Genomic DNA, 20,589 nt, shown 5'->3' with positions numbered 1-20,589 from the left:
CTGCGCAATGGGCCGGCCTTGGGGGGGCGGGAAGCGCCCGGGGGCAGTGGAGCCCATGTCGGCCTTGAGGCGCTCGGGCTACGGCCCCAGTGACGGTCCGTCTTATGGGCGCTACTACGGGCCTGGGGCTGGAGATGTGCCCGTGCACCCACCTCCGCCCATATATTCTCCCCGCCCCGAACCCCCCCAGCCTCCCATTTCCTGGCGAGTGCGCGGGGGCGGCCCGGCTGAGACCACCTGGCCGGGAGAAGGCGGAGGAGGCGATGGCTACTATCCCTCTGGAGGCGCCTGGTCGGAGCCGGGTCGGGCCGGAGGAGGCCACCAGGTAAGCTTTGCGCCATCTGTCCCAGGGGGTCCGACAGGGTAGTCTTTGGGGGTGAGGGACATTGGGACTGATCCACCTCCAAGAGTTCGTAATGAATCGGGTTTCCTGTGTTTTCCTTAGGGGGGCTTTGGAGAGACAGAGACTAGGATCGCGGGTGGGGGGGTGGTTTGCTTGTGTTCTCTTTGCCCCTCGTCTTCTGCTTCAACCATAATAAATGTCTTACCATGAAAGGAGGAAAAAAGATCCTGCGCTGACCTGTGAAGCTGAGTAGCAGGCTGCGAATCTCTCGCCTGGGGACGAAGTTGGGCTGGCGTGGCCCGGCTCTTGCTTTTCGAGTCCTAACAATTTTTCCTGCGTGGCTCGTCAGTTCGGCTCTCCCCGAGGAGGGAGGTGGTTGCAGCCTCCTCCGTCGCTCAGCGACCCCTCCCGCTGGGAAGGAACATGAGGGAAGGGGAGGGAACTGGGCATTTAGCCCTTTGCCCCTAAAGCTTTGCCCCGCATTGGATCACGGATAATCAGTGTAGGAAAGCACCTTTACGTGGATTGTTTTATTTCATCTTAACGGTGACTGCAACGTAAATGTCATCACAGCGTTCCTATTTTACGATGAAAGAACTGCTGGCTGTGAAAGGTTAACTCACTCAGTATATTCGGACCTCTAACATTTTATTCTGTGTCGTCGTGCCGGAAATATACTTCTGTTTTGTTAATGCAATATTCTTCGTAGAGAATTATCGTTATACGGTGGGGGCATACGTCTCCTTTGCTTCAGGAATTATAACATCCTCATTGGTTGAAAATTTCTAAACATTGCTGGTGGGAATGTAAAATGGTTCAATGGTTTTGGCAGTTGCTCAAAACGTTAAGCATACTGCTAGGATATTACTCAGCAAGTCTGCTCCTAGATATACACCCAAGAGAGCTGAAAACACATCCACATAAAAACTTGCACACGCATGTTCATAGCAGCGTTATTCATCATAGCCAAAAAGGGAGATATCCCAAATGCTCATCAACTGAAAAACTGATAAAATATGGTATATTCATACAATGAAATTGTTTAGCCATAGAAGGGAATGAAGTACTGAGACATTCTACAAATGGATACACCTTGAAAATACGCTACATGAACGAAGACAGTCACAAAGACCAAATATTGTATGATTCCATTTATATGAAATGTCCAGAATAGGCAAATCTGTAGAGACAAAGATTTGTCATTGCCAGGGGCTGGGGGCCTGGGGACATTGGGGAAGATAGAGAAAAGGTATGGGGTTTCCTTTGGGGAAGATGAAAATATTCTGGAATTAGTGATGATGATTGCACAACTCTGAATATACTAAAAACCATTGAATTGTACACTTTAAAAGGGTGGGTTTTATGGTATATCTTTAAAAAATTGTATGAGTAAAAACATGTAGTGAGAGGTTAATTGTGAAGAAAGGTCCATAATTTCTATCTAAATCTGGAATAAGTAGCCGTGGGACTTCAGTCCCATGACAGAGTAGAAAGATGAAATGCTTAGCCTATAGGTAGGCAAACTAGACCGAGGCTCACTTGAAGGGAAAAAGGAAGGACTGCTGAACTGACGACTGCCTGGGCTTGCTATGTTATCAAAACAAAAGTGTGTTTTCAGGTTAAGGTTAGAGAAGTAAAGATCTTAACATTGTGCAGGGAGTTGTCAGGTATTGGTGGAGTACAGGTGTGCACACAGGGTGGGTGATGGTGCTGGAGGGACTGGGCTTAAAGCTGGAATGTGGGGCTTCCCTGGTGTCGCAGTGGTTGAGAATCTGCCTGCTAATGCAGGGGACACGGGTTCGAGCCCTGGTCTGGGAAGATCCCACATGCCGCGGAGCAACTAGGCCCGTGAACCACAATTACTGAGCTTGTGCGTCTGGAGCCTGTGCTCCGCAACAAGAGAGGCCACGATAGTGAGAGGCCCGCGCACCGTGATGAAGAGTGGCCCCCGCTTGCCGCAACTAGAGAAAGCCCTCGCACAGAAACGAAGACCCAACACGCCAAAAATAAATAAATAAATAAAATTAAAAAAAAAAAAAAAAAAAGCTGGAATGTGTAATTGGCATTTGTAAACCATTTCAAGAGTCTGTCTTTCAGGTTGACGTTTCTGAAACTTGAAAAGTATTGGATGATAGGGTTTTTAACAGTTTAAATATTTATTTATTTATTTATTTGGCTGCATCGGGTCTTAGTTGCAGCATGTGGGATCTTTAGTTGAGGCATGCGAACTCTTAGTTGCGGCATGTGGGATCTTTAGTTGAGGCATGCGAACTCTTAGTTGCGGCATGTGGGATCTCATTCCCTGACAAGGGATCGAAATCCGGCCCCCTGCATTGGGAGCGCAGACTTAGCCACTGGACCACCAGGGAAGTCCCTGGATGATAATTTCTTATGCAGCAATAGGAAACTAATAAAAAAGATAAACATGTTGTCACGTGTGTTGCAAATTTTTTTTCTAAATTCGTTGTTTATCTTTTGACTTTATTGTGGTTTTTGCCATGTAAATTTTACATATTTATATAATCAAACATGTCAGACTTAAAAAAAAAGGTATAGGGCTTCCCTGGTGGCGCAGTGGTTGAGAATCTGCCTGCCAATGCAGGGGACGCGGGTTCGAGCCCTGGTCTGGGAAGATCCCACATGCCGCGGAGCAGCTCGGCCCGTGAGCCACAATTACTGAGCCTGCGCGTCTGGAGCCTGTGCTCGGCAACGAGAGGCCGCGATAGTGAGAGGCCCGCGCACCGCGATGAAGAGTGGCCCCCGCACCGCGATGAAGAGTGGCCCCCGCTTGCCACAACTAGAGAAAGCCCTCGCACAGAAACGAAGACCCAACACAGCCATACACAGACAAGAATAGCATTAAAAAAAAAAAAAAAAAAGGTATAGCAGCCTTTTAAAACCTTACTCTTGGAACTCCCTGGTGGTCCAGGGCTAAGACTCCACGCTCCCAATGCAGGGGGCCCGGGTTCAGTCCCTGGTCAGGGAACTAGATCCCATGTGCCGCAACTAAAAGATCCCGCGTGCTGCAACTAAGACCTGGCACATCCAAATAAATAAATATTAAAAAAAAAAATAAAACCTTACTCCTTAAAAAGTGTGGGCCGTGGACCAGAAGCTTCAGTGTCGCTTGGGGGTTTGTTAGAAATGCAAAATCTCTCCTGCTCCAGACTTACTGCTGCTGCAGTTTAATGAGATCCTCAGGTGATTCATATGCACGTTCATGTTTGAGAAGCACTGCTCGGCAGAATTGAATGTATTGAGATGATGTTGCACTGAACCACTACAAAGGCTTGACTTTATATTAACCTATTTAAATATGGCAGGGGGAAAAACGGAGAACCTCTCCCTGTGTTCTTTCTTTTCTTACCTTGTTAGCTATACTTCAGCACTGCAGTTTGATTCCTACACTAGCAGCATACGCATCACCTAGGAGCTTGTTGGAAATGCTGTATCTCAGGCTCTGCCCCAGACCTGCTGAATCAGAGTGTGCATTTTAACCAGATCCCTGGGGGATTTACGTGTTCCCCCAGAACGAGTCATGTGAGAGAGTGCTGAGATGCAAGCTGGAAGCTGCAGTCTCTTCTAACCTAAGCTGGGAAGTGATCCACCATCACTTCTGCCGTATACTACTGGTCGTGGAGACCAGCCCCAGTACAGTGTGGGAGGCCACTTCACATGCATGTGAATGCAGGAGGCAGGGGTCTTTGGGAGCCATCTTGGAGGACGGCTACAGTGGGAGGGTTTGGGGAGACAGCTTAGTTAGGCTCCCAGTTAGGTCAGAAAAGAAACAAAAAGGGCATGTGTTTCAACAATGTCTGAATGTAGACAGGTTTTTTTTCAACATTTTATTATAAAAATTCTCAAACATCTAGAAAAGTTGAAATTGTATGTGAAAACCAATATATCCACCACCTAGATTCTATGGTTAGCACTTATTATGTTTATCACATCTATCTATCTTATTTTTTGGATGTGTTTCAAAACAAGTTACATAGGGGACTTCCCTGGTGGTGCAGTGGTTAGGAATCCACCTGCCAATGCAGGGGACACAGGTTTGATCCCGGGTCTGGGAAGATCCCGCATGTCGCGGAGCAGCTAAGTCCGTGAGCCACAACTACTGAGCCTGCTCTCTAGAGCCCGCGAGCCACAACTACTGAGCCAACGTGCCTGGAGCCCGTGCTCTGCAACAAGAGAAGCCACTGCAATGAGAAGCCTGGGCACCACAACGAAAAGTAGCCCCTGCTCGCTGCAATTAGAGAAAGCCCGCGTGCAGCAACGAAGACCCAACACAGCCAAAAATAAATAAATAAATAATAAAATAAAAATAAAAATAAATGAAAAAAATATTTTAAAAAAACAAGTTACATAGATTCGAAAGACATTTTCTTTTCTTTTTTTTTTTTAAATTTTATTTATTTATTTATTTGGCTGCACCGGGTCTTGGTTGCGGCAGGTGGGCTCCTTAGTTGTGGCTCGCCAGCTCCTTAGTTGCAGGACGTGGGCTCCTTAGTTGTGGCATGCGAACTCTTCGTTGCAGCATGCATGTGGGATCTAGTTCCCTGACCAGAGATTGAACCCTGGCCCCCTGAATTGCGAGTGCGGAGTCTTACCCACTGTGCCACCAGGGAAGTCCCTCGAAAGATTTTCAAAGGTGTGTATCAATTGCAAGTGAGGGTTGCAGGAGAAACAGAAGGTAATTCTGAGTTTTTAGTATTTCATAGGAATAACAAAGAAGAGGAACAGGTTTTTATGGGAAGATATATATAGTTTAGTTTTTTTATATATAAATTTATTTATTTTATTTTTGGCTGTGTTGGGTCTTCGTTGCTGCGCGCGGGCTTTCTCTAGTTGCTGTGAGTGGTGGCTACTCTTCGTTGCGGTGGCTTCTCTTGTTGCAGAGCACGGGCTCTAGGCACGTGGGCTTCAGTAGTTGTGGCACATGGGCTCAGTAGTTGTGGCTCACGGGCTCTAGAGTGCAGACTCAGTAGTTGTGGCGCACGGGCTTAGCTGCTCCGCGGCAAGTGGGATCTTCCCAGACCAGGGCTCGAACCCGTGTCTCCTGCATTGACAGGTGGATTCTTAACCACTGTGCCACCAGCGAAGCCCTGGTTTAGTTTTGTACCAAAAGAACTAGTGATTGGTTAATAGAGGAGCTTTAAAAAAAATACAAAATACAAACACTTGCCAAGGGTTTATGTACTGCCTTTATTTCATTTCTGCTGAAAGCCAGTTAGTGACGGTGGTTACTGAGAGCCAAGCTCTTGATGCAAAGTATGTGATTGATTAGAGAGAGACGTCTGTGATTTTCTGTTTTTGTTTTGTGGTTTTTTGATGTCCAATTTTAGAGTCTGCGGTGTTGAGGAGTTGTTGTCTGGGAACAAAACAATAGATGTGGGGCTCAGGAGGGAGACAGGGGTTGGAGACAGTGATATGAGAGTCATCAAATGGAAGCATAAGTGAATTACCAAACCAGGTTATGCTGCCAGGGGAGAGCTTTGAGATCTAGGATGGGTGACGGAGAGAGAGGACCCAGAAGACAATGAGCGAGAATACCTGGATAGAAGGAAAATCAGAAAGTCGTGTGATACAGACCAAGTGAGGCCACAGTTATTTTGCAGGTGAGTGATATGAGAACTGAAGAGAAGCAGTTGGATTGGCAATTAAAGAGGTATCATTGATTTTAGTGGTGGGAGTTTAAAACAGTATTTAAGTAATGAATGGGGGGTTTGGATGGCAAGAGAAGTGGTGTAAACTGTTAGTAAATGAGAAGGTGGTCACTTGACTGGGAACCAGGATTGAGGGAAGAATTTTTAGGATGAGGTGGCTTGAGGATGTTTGTAAGCAGAAATCGACAGTAACGCAATAATAGTGGGGAACTTTAACACCCCACTTAACACCAATAGATCATCCATACAGAAAATAAATAAGGAAACACAAGCTTTGAATGACACAATAGACCTGATAGACTTAATTGATGTGAGTAAGCTAGTAGATTGAGAAAAAAGATGCTAACAAAAGGATGGAATATGGCTTGGGGAGAAGCGGATTAAGAAGTGAGGAAGAGCTGAGAAACCTCTTCCAGAGCTAGAGGGGGAGAAAGGAAGCTTTGAGTTGCAGGAGAGGGGCATTGGAGGAGTTCCTGGCTCTCGATGTCCTTGTCGATGAAGAAGGAGGCGAGGTCATCTGAGAGTAAAGGAAGTGGGATGGGATACGCTGGGAACTTGATATGGTAGATGCTGAAGCAGGTGCTGGGGGAAAGGAGGCACGGTAGGGAAGCACGGAAGAGACCCAAATGAGGTTAAAGCTGAGAAATTTGTGATGATGGCCAGTACAGGAGCATAAAGTGCTTTGTAGTGGTTTTGGAATATATCGCTATAAAAATAATTTGTAATGTATTTTTCTAATAATTTTTTTTTTGTCTTAATTCTTACGAAACATATAAACAAACTTGTAAATGGATCTTTGGTAGTACCAGCACTACTGAGATTCCTCTACTGTTAGATTTGTTTGGGCTGGGGTTATCTTTTGGAGGCATGGTGGCAAGTCACTTTGTAAACCATACATCCACTTCTTATGGGACTAGATAGTTCTATGATAAACATGAAAGGCGTTGACTCCAGCCTTCACCTGAGATATAAGTATTTCTTCTCAAAGGAGAAAAAAGTAAATAAATTTATTATGTTCTTGCATAATTTTAATCAAATTTCCTTTGTCACAAAAACTTTAATTCACATTATTCCCACTTGTGAAAACCTTTTATCATATTTGTTTAGTTTACATCATCTTTTATCATCACCTTTGTCTAGTTTCAGACAGCACATAAAAAGTTTGGAGAGACTTCGGCACATGATAAAATTGGCAATTTGGTTTATAGAACAGCTGTCAACTTCAGCCAGCTTCCTGTGAAACCAAACGCTATTTCATAGAATTAGTGTCATGTTAGGAGGGCCTTGAGCTACAGACTTTCATTGTTGCTGGGGATATTTTTAGATTTGTTCCATTTTGTCCAAAAGGGGGGAAAAAAAAGCAAAGGCAGTCTTTTTAATTAAGACTTAATAAAATTAATAATTTTTACTGCTTCATTGAGGACATTCTTTTTTTCATATAAAAATTATGATATATTTATATGTTATAAATTTTACCATTTTTAAGATATAGTTCTGTGAGTTTTGACAAACACATATGGTTATGGAACCAGTACCACAATCAAGGTATAAATATTTATCCATCTTTTAAAAAAAGGACTCCTAGGATAAGATGGAAGATTTAATTTTTATTCATCTCTAAACCCCATTAAAATTACAGAAAGGGAACTGTGTTTCTTACTGTTTTTTAAAGTATTTTATGAACTCATTTGCATAACATATGTATGTATGTGTACACATATATATATTCAGTATTTTGAATGTGTCTCAATCAGTTGCTGTCATTCTTTTATTGCTTAAATGATCCCATGTGATGCCAATGGGAGCCCCCTCTTCTTGGCTTCTAAGTCCTTTTGACATGACCCATTGATTTTTGACAGCTTCTTTGATTTCTGGTACAAGATATGCCAGGCTTATTGTAGTCTGTCCCAGATGTTATAATCAGCCATTCTTTTAAGAAACCTTGTTGTGTGTTTTTTTTTTTTAATTGGAGAATTTTATTTAGAAGCTATATATGTCAAGATCCAGGCAGGAAAACAGAACCTACACTAGTTCTTTTAAAAGAGAGAATTTGATTTAGGAAATTAGTTAAATGGGTATTGGAGATCTGAAAAGGTAAAAAGAGAAAATGTAACACAGAAGATAGTTACTGCAGGAAACAGCCTCAATTCCTGGGGCTGGGGAATAAAGAGAAGGGGTTGGGGGTATTAGAACCTGGAAACTTGGAAGAATGGCCTGGTATAGCTGGCACCGAGGAGGCACTGCCGAGCAGGTGCTGGTACCTGTGAGGGAGTTCTCGGGAAACCAGGAGTCTGCAGCCTCTGCTGACTGACGCTGCCCCCAGGTTGAAGGGCTTTGCTGGGCTGGCACTGGCAGGAGTGGGAAGCCAGCGTGCAACCAGGAAGGAGCAAGTCCATTCTCCCCTCCTCTAACCTAGTGCCCCCTATTGGCAGAGCCAAATAGTAAGCAAGTGGCAAAGAGAAATGTTTGCAGACTCCTGATGCTGCGTCTCAGAGCCAGTTACAGAACGCGGTGTTTGGAGCTGAGGGCCAGTAGCTTAATAACTGGTACAGAAGTTACATTTGGGTGCTAGGCATACTGATTGCTGTTGTGTTGTCGTTGCTTCTAGACCTTTTCAATGGACAGAGTTATATAAAATAAGTATTTAAAAAAATTTTTTTATTGGAGTGAAGGTGATTTACAATGTTGTGAATAAGTATCAATATTTTAAAATAGAAAAATAAATAAGTTCATATTTGTGTTAATTCAAGTTTAATGTCATAGATTATTTTTACTTCTTAGATTGTATTTATTACTTTTGTATGGAAAATTTTGGTTCCTAACAATATTAAGGTAATTACAAATACTTGTACAATCCTACAATAATATATAAAATAAGTTCAAAATAATGCCAGATTGCAGCTCTGGCATGACAGCGTGAGGAGCTCTGTGGGCCCAGTCATCAGTGAAACTGGTGAAAAATATTTTAAAAAAACAACCAAATTAAAGTCTCTGGAAATGGTCTTAAGGAATTTAGCAAATGAAGAAACATTTATTTTAGAAAATTTACTCAAACTCGGTAAGAATAGTGAGATTCTGTGCCATCCTCCACCTCTCCCACCCCCCCAACCCCCAGCTCAGTGAGACAGAAACTCCATTAGACTGGAGAGGCAAATAAAACAAAGTTTATTCGCTCCCCAGGTCCCAGTCCTCCTGGGTGGGCAGCACATCGACATTGCTCATCTTGCCCCCAGCTACTGTTGCAGAGGCCACGTTCCGGGCGAGTGTGGCCAATAGTGGTGGTTCCTACCCATGCCCTGTCCCTACCTGTGGAATGGAGGCTTTACCTTGGGTAGGGCACTGCTGAGAACACTGGGGCTCTGATCACCCTTACCCTGGCTTGTAAGGCAAGCTGGGAAGGCCTGAGGCTACTGCCCTTTCCCCCCAGGTGCTCAGCTTTTAAAGCAGGGGTGTCTCTCAGAGAAGCACACCATTGTCCCCAACCCAACTGCGGAGTGTAGCTCAGACATTTTATCTGGAGGCAGACGCAGGCTGTAAAACCAGTAGCTCCTAATCTTTTCCCAAAGGAACTGACTTTATTTGCATCAGAATGTGGAGAAGCTGAAGCCGAAGGATGTTCTCAAAAACTGTGGAGGGTGTCGTAAAGGCATTTGGGAGGAGATCAGTAGGTTCACTGCAGATACAGACCAGGCTGCGGGCCAGCCAGTTTGCTGGAGAGAACTAGGGAAAGAGATCGCTGGGAGGGGCCCTCTGGGGTTGGAACACATCTCAAACACTGACTTTGGGAGGTGTCCCTTCCAAGGAACCCAGATTTGATTGGATCAGTTTGTAGAGCAATTTATGTCCCAAGTAAACAGTAAAGAAATTAGCTGGAAATCTGTGGAGCTTTAACAGCTAGGTGTGGTCAAGGAAAGATAGACATATATATACATATATATAATGCATATATTTATATATACTCATTAAAGAAATTAAAAAGCTGCATTAGAAAATATTCACTTAATGCAGAAGCAGTAAAGGAAGAATAGAGGAACAAAACCAAATACGAGATATAGAAAACAAAAAAATAAAATGGCAGGTGTAAATCCAACTATATCAATAATAACATCAAGTGTGAATAGATTAAACAATCCAATCAAAGACAGAGATTGTCAGACTGGATTGAAAAAAAGAAGATGCAACTATATGCTGTGTGAGATAATGGGAAAAAATATATATATATATATTGGTCTCTGCCCCAGGTTCCTGGTGTAGAGCTCCTGAAACCCTTGTAAATTCCTAAGTCATAAGAGCGCTAGGAGCATCTTTTGTCCTAGTATTTGGTGTGTGAACCTGGTTCCTGACACAGGGCTCCTATATCCATTGGAGTTTCCTGGGTGACAGGAGTGTCTTTTATACTAATGAGGCAACTCTAGGTGTTTTCATGGATGGCTCCTGGATAGGGCTGGTCACCAGAAAGACCAACTCATGATTAGAAGCTTGGAATTTTCAGCCTCATTCCCCATTCTTTAGAGACTGGAGAGGGGTTGATCATGCCTACATGAGGAAGCCTCCATAAAAATCCCAATAGTATGGGGTTCAGAGAGCTTCCAGGTTGGTGAACACATTCACATATTGGGCGGGTGACACACCTAACTCCAAACGGACAGAAGCTCTTGTGCTCAGGACCCTCCCAGACCTTGCCCTATGTATCTATTCATCTGCCTGTTCATCTGTATCCTTTATCATATCGTTTAATAAATTGGTAAACTTAAGTAAGTATTTCCCTGAGGTCTTTGAGCTGTACTAGCAAATAAATCAAAGAAGGAGGAGATCATGAGAACCTCCAATCTGTAGCCGAGTCAGACATAAGTTATGGGTAACCTGGGGACCGACTACTTGCAATTGGCATCTGAAGTAAGGGGGGGTAGTCTCATGGGACTGAGCCCCTAACCCGTGGAATCTGATGCTATCTCCAGATAGAAAGTGTCAGAATTAAGTTGAATTGTGGAACACCCAGCTGGTGTTGCGAAATTGCTTGGTGTGGGGGAAAACCCCCGACATCTGGTATCAGAAGTGTTCTGAGTGTGGTGACAGTGTGAGAATAAAGGAGAAACATAGGAATAGGAAGTTTTTCCTTCTCAGCTGTCTATAGGAGACATACTTCAGATTTAAAGACACAAATGGCTTGAAAGTAAAAAGATGGAAAAAGAAATATCATGCAAACTGTAGCTAGAGGAAAGCTGGAGTGGCTATGCTAATATCAGACAAAATAAACTTTAAAACAAAAAATATTACTAGGGATAAAGAGGGACATGATAAAAAGGTCAATCCATCAGGAAGATATAACAATTATAAATATATATGTACCTAAGAACAAAATACACAAAGGAAAAGCTTACTGAAATAAAAGGAGAAATAGACAACTCAATAATAATAGAGACTTCAGTACCCCACTTTCAGTAATGGATGGAACAACTGGACATAAGATCAACAAGGAAATAGAAGATGTGAACAACACTGTAAACCAACTAGACCTACCAGACGTCTATAGAACACTCCATTCATCAACAGAATATACATTCTTCTCAAGTGCACATGGAACATTCTCCAGGATAAACCATATACTAGCCATAAAACAAATATTAATAACTATAAAAGGATAGAAATATACAGAGTATGTTCTCCAACTATAATGTAATGAAATTAGAAATTAATAGCAGGAAAAACTTTGGGAAACTCATAAATATGTCAAAATTAAATAAAACAGTCCTAAAAAACCCAGCAAGTCGAGGAATAAATCAAAAGGGAAATAAAAAAATACTTTGAGATGAATGAAAATGAAGACATAACATACCAAAACTTATGAGATGCAGCTAAAGTAGTAGTGCTTAGAGGAAAATTTATAGTCATAAGTGCCAGTATTAAGAAAGAAGAATGATCTCAAATCAAGAACGAATCTTCCATCTCAAGACACTGGAAAAAATGAACCAACCAAACCTAAAGCAAGCAGGAGGAAGAAAATAATAAAAATAAGAGTGGAAATGAATTAATAGAGAATAGAAGAACCATAGATGAAATCAATGCAACTAAAGGCTGGTTCTTTGAAAAGATCAACAAAATTGATGAACCTTTAGCTAGATTGAACCAGAAAAAAAGAGAGAAGACTCAGATTACTAGAATCAGAAATGAAAGAGGGGACATTACTACTGATCTTACAGAAATAAAAAGGATTATAATGGAATATTATGACTAATTGTATGCCAATAAATTAGGTACCTTAGATGAAGTGGACAATTCCTGGAAAGATACAAACTACCAAAACTAACTCAAGAAGAAATAGGAAATCTGAATGGATCTACCAAATATTTAAAGAACTGACACCTATTCTTCACAAACTCTTCTAAAAAACAGAAGAGGAGAGAGTACTTCTAAACTCATTCTGTGAAGCCATTATTACCCTGAGAGGAAAACTAGGCAAAGACATCACAAGAAAAGAAAATACAGACCAATATCTCTTATGAATATGGATGTGCAAAAATCCGCAAAAAAAACCTAGTGAACTGAATCCAGCAATGTATAAAAAGAATTATGTACCATGATCTAATAGGATTTATTCCAGGAATGCATGGTTGGTTTAATATCTGAAAATCAATTAATGTAATACACCATATCATTCAAATAAAAAACAAAACTCCTATGATTACCTCAATAGATGTTGAAAAAGCATTTGGCAAAATCCAAAACGTTTTCATGATAAAAACACTCTAGGAATTCAAGAAAATTTCCTCAACCTGATAAAAGACATCTGTGAAACACCCAAAGCCAACCTCATATTGAATGATGAAAGACTGGATGCTTTCCCTTAAGATCAGGAACAAGACAAGGACATCTGCTCTTGCCACTTCTATTCAGTATTGTACTGAAGGTTCTAGCGAGGGCAGCCGGGCAAGAAAAAGAAATGAAAAGGCATACATAACCTATATGTCTACATGGAATAGAATTGAGAGTGTCTATGGTCAGTTGATTTTTTTTTAAATTTATTTATTTATATTTATTTTTGGCTGCGTTGGGTCTTCGTTGCTGCCCGCGGGCTTTCTCTAGTTGTGGTGCGTGGGGGGCTACTCTACGTTGCGGTGCGCAGGCTTCTTACTGCTGTGGCTTCTCTTGTTGCAGAGCACGGGCTCTAGGCGTCTGGGCTTCAGTTGTTGTGGCTCATGGGCTCTAGAGTGCAGGCTCAGTAGTTGTGGCACACGGGCTTAGTTGCTCCATGGCATGTGGGATCTTCCCGGACCAGGGCTCGAACCCGTGTCCCCTGCATTGGCAGGCAGATTCTTAACCACTGCACCACCAGGGAAGCCCGTCAGTTGATTTTTGACAAGGATGCTAAGACCATTCAATGGAGGGAAAAAGTCTATGGCACAACATATGGTACCATGACAACTGGATAGCCACATACAAAGAATAAAGTTGGACCCTTACACCATATATAAAAATTAACTCAAGGGACTTCCCTGGTGGTCCAGTGGTTAAGAATCCATCTTGCAATGCAGTGGACGCCAGTTCGATCCCTGGTCAGGGAACTAAGATCCCACATGCCGTGGGGCAGCTGAGCCTGCGTGCCACAACTAGAGAGCCCGAGTGCCACAACTAGAGAGCCCACGCACTCTGGAGCCCATGCGCCACAACGAGGAGCCCACGTACCACAGGGAAAGATCCCACGTGCCGCAGCTAAGACCCGATGCAGCCAAAAAATAAATAATATTAAAAATATTAACTCAAAATAGGTCATAGACCTAAATGTAAGAACTAAAACTATAAAACTCTTAGAAGAAAACATAGGGATAAATCTTCATTTCTTTGGATTTGGCAATGGTTTCCTAGATAAGATGCCAAAAGCACAACCAACAGAATAAAAAATAGACAGATTGGACTTCGTCAAAATTAAGAACTTTTATAATTCAAGGGATATGATCAAGAAAGTGAAAAGAAAGGAAATGCTTGCAAATCAGATATCAGAAAAGGGACTTGTATCTAGAATATATAAAGAGCCCTTAAGACTGAACAACAAAAATATAAATAACCCAATTTAAAAATGGGCAAAACATCTGAATAGACAGTTCTCTAAAGAAGGTGTACAAATGGCCAATGAGCACATGAAGAAATGCTCAACATCATTGGTCCTCAGGGAACTGCAAATAAAAATCATAGTGAGATACGACTTCACACACACTAGGATGACTATAAAAACAAGCAAAACCACAGAAAAAAACAGGTATTGGTGAGGAGATAGAGAAATTAGAACCCTTATACTTAGCTGATGGGAATATAAAATGGTGCAGCTTCTTTGGAAAACAAATGCCAGTTTTTTAAATTGTTAGAGTTACTGTATGACCCAGCAGTTCTGCTTCTAGGTATATAGCGAAGAGAACTGAAAACATATGTCCACATAAAATGTTATTCGTGAATGTTTATAGCATCATTATTCATAATAGCCAAAAAGTGGCAACAATCCAAATGCCCAGAATGGATAAGCAAAATGTGATATTTGTATACAGTGGAATATTTTTTGGCTACAAAAAGGAATGAAGCGCTGATACATGCTACAACATAGTTGAACCTCAAAAACATGCTAAGTGAAAGAAGCCAGCCACCAGATATCATATATTATATGATTCCATTTATATGAAATACCCAGAGTAGGCAAATCTATAGAGATAGAAAGTAGATTAGTGGTGGTGTAGGACTGTGGGAATGACAGATAGGAGGGTATAGCTAAAGGGTTTTCTTTTTCAGGTTTTGAAATGTTCTAAAATTGGTTGTGGTGATGATCACACATATCTCTATAGTATATCTATGGATATACTAAAAATCATTGACTTCGACAATTTTAAATGAGCGAATTGTATGGTAGTGAATTATATCTCAATAAAGCTGTTAATATAAATAATAATATCAATATTATGACTAACAGTTCCCTAATGGATGCAGTTTAGGTTTCTTTGCAGTTTATCTGGTTTTTAGAATATATTCCACTAAGTGTGTACAGTCAAAGTAAGATGATTTAAAAGTTATTAGAAATAATTCTTTTTTCTGTATGGTTACGTTACCAATTTGATGTTTAGTTATCTCATCAGTTGATTTTTCCTGTGGTAAAAAACAACTCCAAGAGTTGCAGCTTACAACAATGAATATTTATTTCTTGCTTTTGTTCTGTGATGTCACTGCAGAGGCTCATCTCCAGGTTCTGGGTTGGGTTCAAGTTTGTTCATGTGTTTTGTTCTGGGACTCAGGCTGAAATGACAGCTCCTGTATGGGATTTGCTAGTCCATGGTGGAGGGCAGGAGTGCAAATGGGTTCCTAGAATTTGCATTAATTCCTAAATCCTTTGTTTAAAACTGGCATGCTGTCACTTACCCATATTTGTTTGTTTTGCATACAAGGTTAAATTACATTTAAAAAATATGTGAATTTATACCTGTTCCTCCAATTCAATTCATATTAAGTATAATATGAGATAAAGTTATCATATTAACTGATAAAGCTATCAGTTGAAAAATGAGGGGTAGGATAAGAGGATACTGGAGATTTGAGGGGACAAGAAGGTGAAATAGTTGTTCTGTGAGTGGGATGAACATACTGAGGAAGGATAGTGTAGTTGCTAGGCGGTGCTGAGTGTCTGCTTGTGTGAAACCAGAGAGCTTGTGTTTCTCTCCCCCGATATTTAGGTGAAGTGCAGATGTGGAATCAGTGGATAATTGGGTTTAAACTGGGTTAGGTTTTTGCAGGTGAGAACATCCGAGGGAAAGAGTGGTAAGGGATTTAAGGTGTTGAGAAGCTGAGTAAGGAAGGAGTGAGGACAGGGTGGGTGGAGAGGTAGTAAAAATGTGTGGGGTACTTCGGAGGATCAGTAGAAAAGGACAGAAACCAAGGAAGTTCTGGGGATTTAGGTGTTAGTTCACCACTGCTGGAGTGAGTCAGCTTCAACTCTGGTCTTTTCACCTCTTTAATTAAGATTCAAATTCTTGGTAGAGAGAAATCAATTAATTAGTCAAATACCACTTAACCGGGGGAAGAAGGCGGGGGGGGGGGGGGGGGTGCGGGTGGAGATTGGTCAGGGGAATTTGCCTGATTGAGAAATTTGGCTGTTAGGATCTGAAGTTGCTAGTTTCTATATTGCTCTAGTTGCTGTATTATGTAAGGGAGATGTTACTTGCCCAGCTTGTATAATGTCATGGGGAATAATTGCATGCTTTGAAAACAAAGTATTATGAAACTGGTAAGTAGTGCAGTTAAGCTCAGATGGTGATAATTAAATTCTCAGAGACTACAACTGCCAGTGAATTTCTTTGTGAAACCATATTTGAAGATTTGAAGATCCTCTTTAAGCTTAAAATTAAACTATAAAGCTCAAAGCAAAATAACTCAACTCATGGGATGACAAATGTATATATTAAAACAGCCTGAAAAGTTTTGAGTTGTTCTAGTTTCTTATCAGAGTGTATTGGCTTATTGAAAATGATTGCACTAACTTTTTGAGGTGAAGTGAAAGCTGTAGAGATTAATGCCATAGCTAGATTTTCTCCTGGGAGTGGTAATTATTCTACATAATTCCTGATCCCGAGTTAGTTGTGGGCTGCCAGCAGAAACCTTAGCCATAGCAGAAAGTAGAGGAATATGAAAAAACTAGGGTGTGGCCAGGCAAAGAAGTTGAGTATTGAAGGTGTATGCATTTGAAGTAAAGTTTAGTAGTAAAATATTACTTCAAGTTTCAAAGTTGTTGAGATAGGTAAGTATTATACTACTCTTCTTAACAATGGCAAATAACTATAATTGTGCTGCACTAATTAAATTAGTAGTGATGGGTTAGTGATTGGAGCAGGATAAAGGAATTGAATGTCTCTGGTTTTGCTAATTAACTTGACATAGTAGATATATCATTTGTTATAACTGGCATAATGCACAAGAATAGTTAATAATTGCTTTGTTCTAGGGCACGTGATTGACCATGTATCTGCATCAATTTTAATAATGAGTGATTTTAGAGTGGGGTTCCATTGCTTTTTGTCTATTGCCTATTTTTTTTTTTGATACTTATACCTGCCTCTATCAACTTTTCAGAATGATGTAAGGATGTTAGTAAAAGTGAATTTATTTTCCTTTTTGTCCTTAGGAGCAGCCACCATATCCTAGCTACAATTCCAACTATTGGAATTCTCCTGCCCGACCTCGGGCTCCTTACCCAAGTACATATCCTGTAAGACCGGAAATGCAAGGCCAGGTAGGGTCTAAAATTGACAGACTTTCTGAATTTTTTCTTAATGAATCAATTTATTTTCAGAACCTGTGGAGATTTCATAGTGAAGGTGTGTGGGCTTTTGTTATATAATGCACTTTATCTTAATCATTTTAATGTTTTTAGCTCAGAGATAAGGAAATATCTAGGCAGATACTACCTATGGCAAAGGTAGCTTGATGCATGATAGATTATTTCTCAGGACCTGGAAACAACAAACGCAAAATGTACTTATTTCTAAAAATTTGACCTTTTATGGAGCTATAATTGACATATAACATTATATTAGTTTCAGGTGTACAGTGTAAAGGTTCAATATTTGTATACTTTCCAGAATGATCGCCACAGAAGTCTAGTTAACATCTGTCACCATACAAAGTTTCTTGTGATGAAAACTTTTAAGATAAACTCTCTTAGTAATTTTCAAATATACTGTACAATATGTTAACTATAGTTACCAGGCTGTACATTACATGCTATGATTTACTTATTTTATAGCTGGAAATTTGTACCTTTTGACCCCCTTTACCCGTTCCTGCACCCCAAGCCACTGCTCCACCTCTGGCAGCCACCAGTTTGTTTTCTGTATCTATGAGTTGGCTTTTTTTGTTTTTTAGATTCCACATATAAATGAGATCTTATGGTATTTGTCTGTGTCTGACATTTCATTTAGCATAATGCCCTCAAGGTCCATCCATGTTGTTCCAATGGCAAGATTTCCTTCTCTTTTATGGTTGAATAATACTCCATTGTGTGTGTGTGTGTGTGTGTATATATATATATATATATATATATATATATATATATATATATATATATACATATCACATTATCTTCATCCATTCATCCAGTGATGGACACTTAGGGTGTTTCCATGTCTTGGCTGTTGTAAATAGTGCCGCAGTGAACATGGGGTGCAGATATCTTTTCGAGTTAGTGTTTTTGTTTCCCGTGAATATATTCCCAGAAGTGGAATTGCTGGATCATATGGTAATTCTGTTTTTAATTTTTTGAGGCACCTCCATACTGTTTTCCACAGTAGCTGTACCAGTTTCCATTCCCATCAACAGTACACAAGGGTTTCCTTTTCTCAACATTCTCATCCAAAACTTATTTCTTGTCTTTTTGAGAATAGCCATTCTAACCGGTGTGAGGTTGTATCTCATTGTGGTTTTGATTTGCACTTCCTGATGATTAGTGATGTTGAGCACCTTTTCATGTACCTGTTGGCCATCTTGTATGTCTTTGGAAAAATGTCTGTTCAGATCCTCTGCCCATTTTTAAAATCAGATTGTTTGATTTTTTGCTATTGAGTTGTATGAGTTCTTTATATATTAACTCCTTAACTTATCAGATATATGATTTGCAAATATTTTCTTCCATTCAGTAGGTTGCCTTTTTTTTTTTTTTTTTAATTTATTTAATTAATTTTTTTTTGGCTGCGTTGGGTCTTCATTGCTGCGTGCGGACTTTACTTGCGGTGAGCGAGGGCTACTCTTCGTTGCAGTGTGCGGGCTACTCTTCGTTGCGGTGCGCAGGCTTCTCATTGCAGTGGCTTCTCTAGGCGCGCGGGCTCAGTAGTTGTGGCTCACGGGCTCTAGAGCACAGGCTCGGTAATTGTGGCACACGGGCTTAGTTGCTCTGCGGCATGTGGGATCTTCCCGGACCAGGGCTCGAACCCGTGTCCCCTGCATTGGCAAGCGGATTCTTAACCATTGCGCCACCTGGGAAGCCCTGCCTTTCATTTTGTTGATGGTTTCCTTTGCTGTGTAGAAGCTTTTTAGTTTGATGTAATCCCACTTTTTAATTTTGCTTTTGTTGCCTTTGCTTTTGTTGCCTTTGCTTTTGTTGAAAAAATTTTGACTTCTTATGACAAATATTAAATTTAAAATATTTCAAGCATTCTGAAAGAGTACAGAAAATATGTACATTGTTTTTTATCTAGCTCCTAGCTTTGTCAGTTTTTAAGTTTCAGATTTTTAAAAAGAAGTAAAATAAATACAGTTGAAACCCCATATAACACTTCTTTCCATTTCTTAAAGTTATATTAATTGTCTCATATGTGTTTTTATGCTTTTACTACTTGTATATGCATTTTTATAGTATTATTTAACATGATTTTAAACTTGATATGAGTGGTTTCGTACTAGCATTCTCCTGCAGCTTGCTTTTCTTTAACTCAACATTGTTTTTCTCTTTTCTATTGTACAACATATGAGACAAGCATTTCCCTAGTGTATGGAATTGGTGGGTTTGGATATGTACATCTTTGTTTAATATAGCCAAATTACTTTTCACAATGGTTGCCAATGAGGAAATGAACTTTTCAATTTCAGCACAAAAGGCAGCTGGGATTTTCATTGGGATTGCATATAGATCAATTTGGAGAGTAGCATGCATTACTTTTACAGTTAATGTAAGAGGAAGACAGAACTCAAAGCCATGAGTCACAATTTTTCTCAGCAATGTTAATTTGTCTGATTTCATCAATTGTTCCTATTGATAAAGATTATTTTTGGGGACTTCCCTGGTGGCGCAGTGGTTAAGAATCCGCCTGCCAATGCAGGGACACGGGTTTGATCCCTGGTCTGGGAAGATGCCACATGCCACAGAGCAACTAAGCCCGTGCGCCACAACTACTGAGCCTGCGCTCTAGAGCCCGTGAGCCACAAGTACTGAGCCCACGCGCCACAACTACTGAAGCCCACGCTCCTAGAGCCCATGCTCCGCAACAACAGAAGCCACTGCAATGAGAAGCCCGCGCACTGCAACGAAGTGTAGCCCCTGCCAGCCTCAACTAGAAAAAAGCCCACACACAGCAACGAAGACCCAACGCAGCCAAATAAAAAAGGAAGTCAACATATTAAAAAAAAAAAGATTATTTTTGGAGATGACATCCCCCCCCTTAGATAAAGGCATTTATTACATGTATATATTACATATATTCAAGAAAGATTCACTTTTAATTTAGTGATGACTTTTTGAAAGCAACAGCAATAATGTGAGAGAGCTTTTAGATACAAAAATTGTTGGATTCTAAACCCAAAGGTATCTAGACATTTGCTTGTATGGGATTAGCACACGTGTATTTTCTGCTGAAGCATCACATGGGGATTATACATTTATCTTCTGACCAAAACAGACTCCTGTAGTGGTATGTAGATATGACTGGTTTCCTTTTTTAAAAATTGAATGGTTTCACTCCTTTGCCTTCTATCTGCTGCCTCATGTGAGCTTTGCCACATGATCACTCTTCTCTTATAAACTGGGAGTGCGTAATTTCATGCACTTTCCCCCTGGTAATG

General features: G+C 40.7%; 1 protein-coding gene across 2 annotated transcripts in view; it reads left to right on the top strand.

The window, feature by feature from the left end:
* Positions 1 to 27: 27 nt before the first annotated feature.
* Positions 28 to 20,589, top strand: part of BAG4 (BAG cochaperone 4) — a 28,136-nt gene continuing 7,574 nt past the window's right edge. The window contains exons 1-2 of one of the 2 annotated variants that reach the window (XM_061177589.1): positions 28 to 325; positions 17,162 to 17,269. In XM_061177589.1, the coding sequence (XP_061033572.1) occupies positions 56 to 325; positions 17,162 to 17,269 (378 nt within the window). In that variant the 5' untranslated portion in view covers positions 28 to 55. The remainder of the gene's footprint in view (positions 326 to 17,161; positions 17,270 to 20,589) is intronic. The other variant, XM_061177590.1, reaches the window with a different exon arrangement.

This window comes from Eubalaena glacialis, chromosome 20 (assembly GCF_028564815.1).
Source record: "Eubalaena glacialis isolate mEubGla1 chromosome 20, mEubGla1.1.hap2.+ XY, whole genome shotgun sequence".
NCBI classification, from domain to species: domain Eukaryota; kingdom Metazoa; phylum Chordata; class Mammalia; order Artiodactyla; family Balaenidae; genus Eubalaena; species Eubalaena glacialis.
Note: the sequence above shows the minus strand (reverse complement) of the source record. Positions and strands in the feature narration are given on the sequence as shown.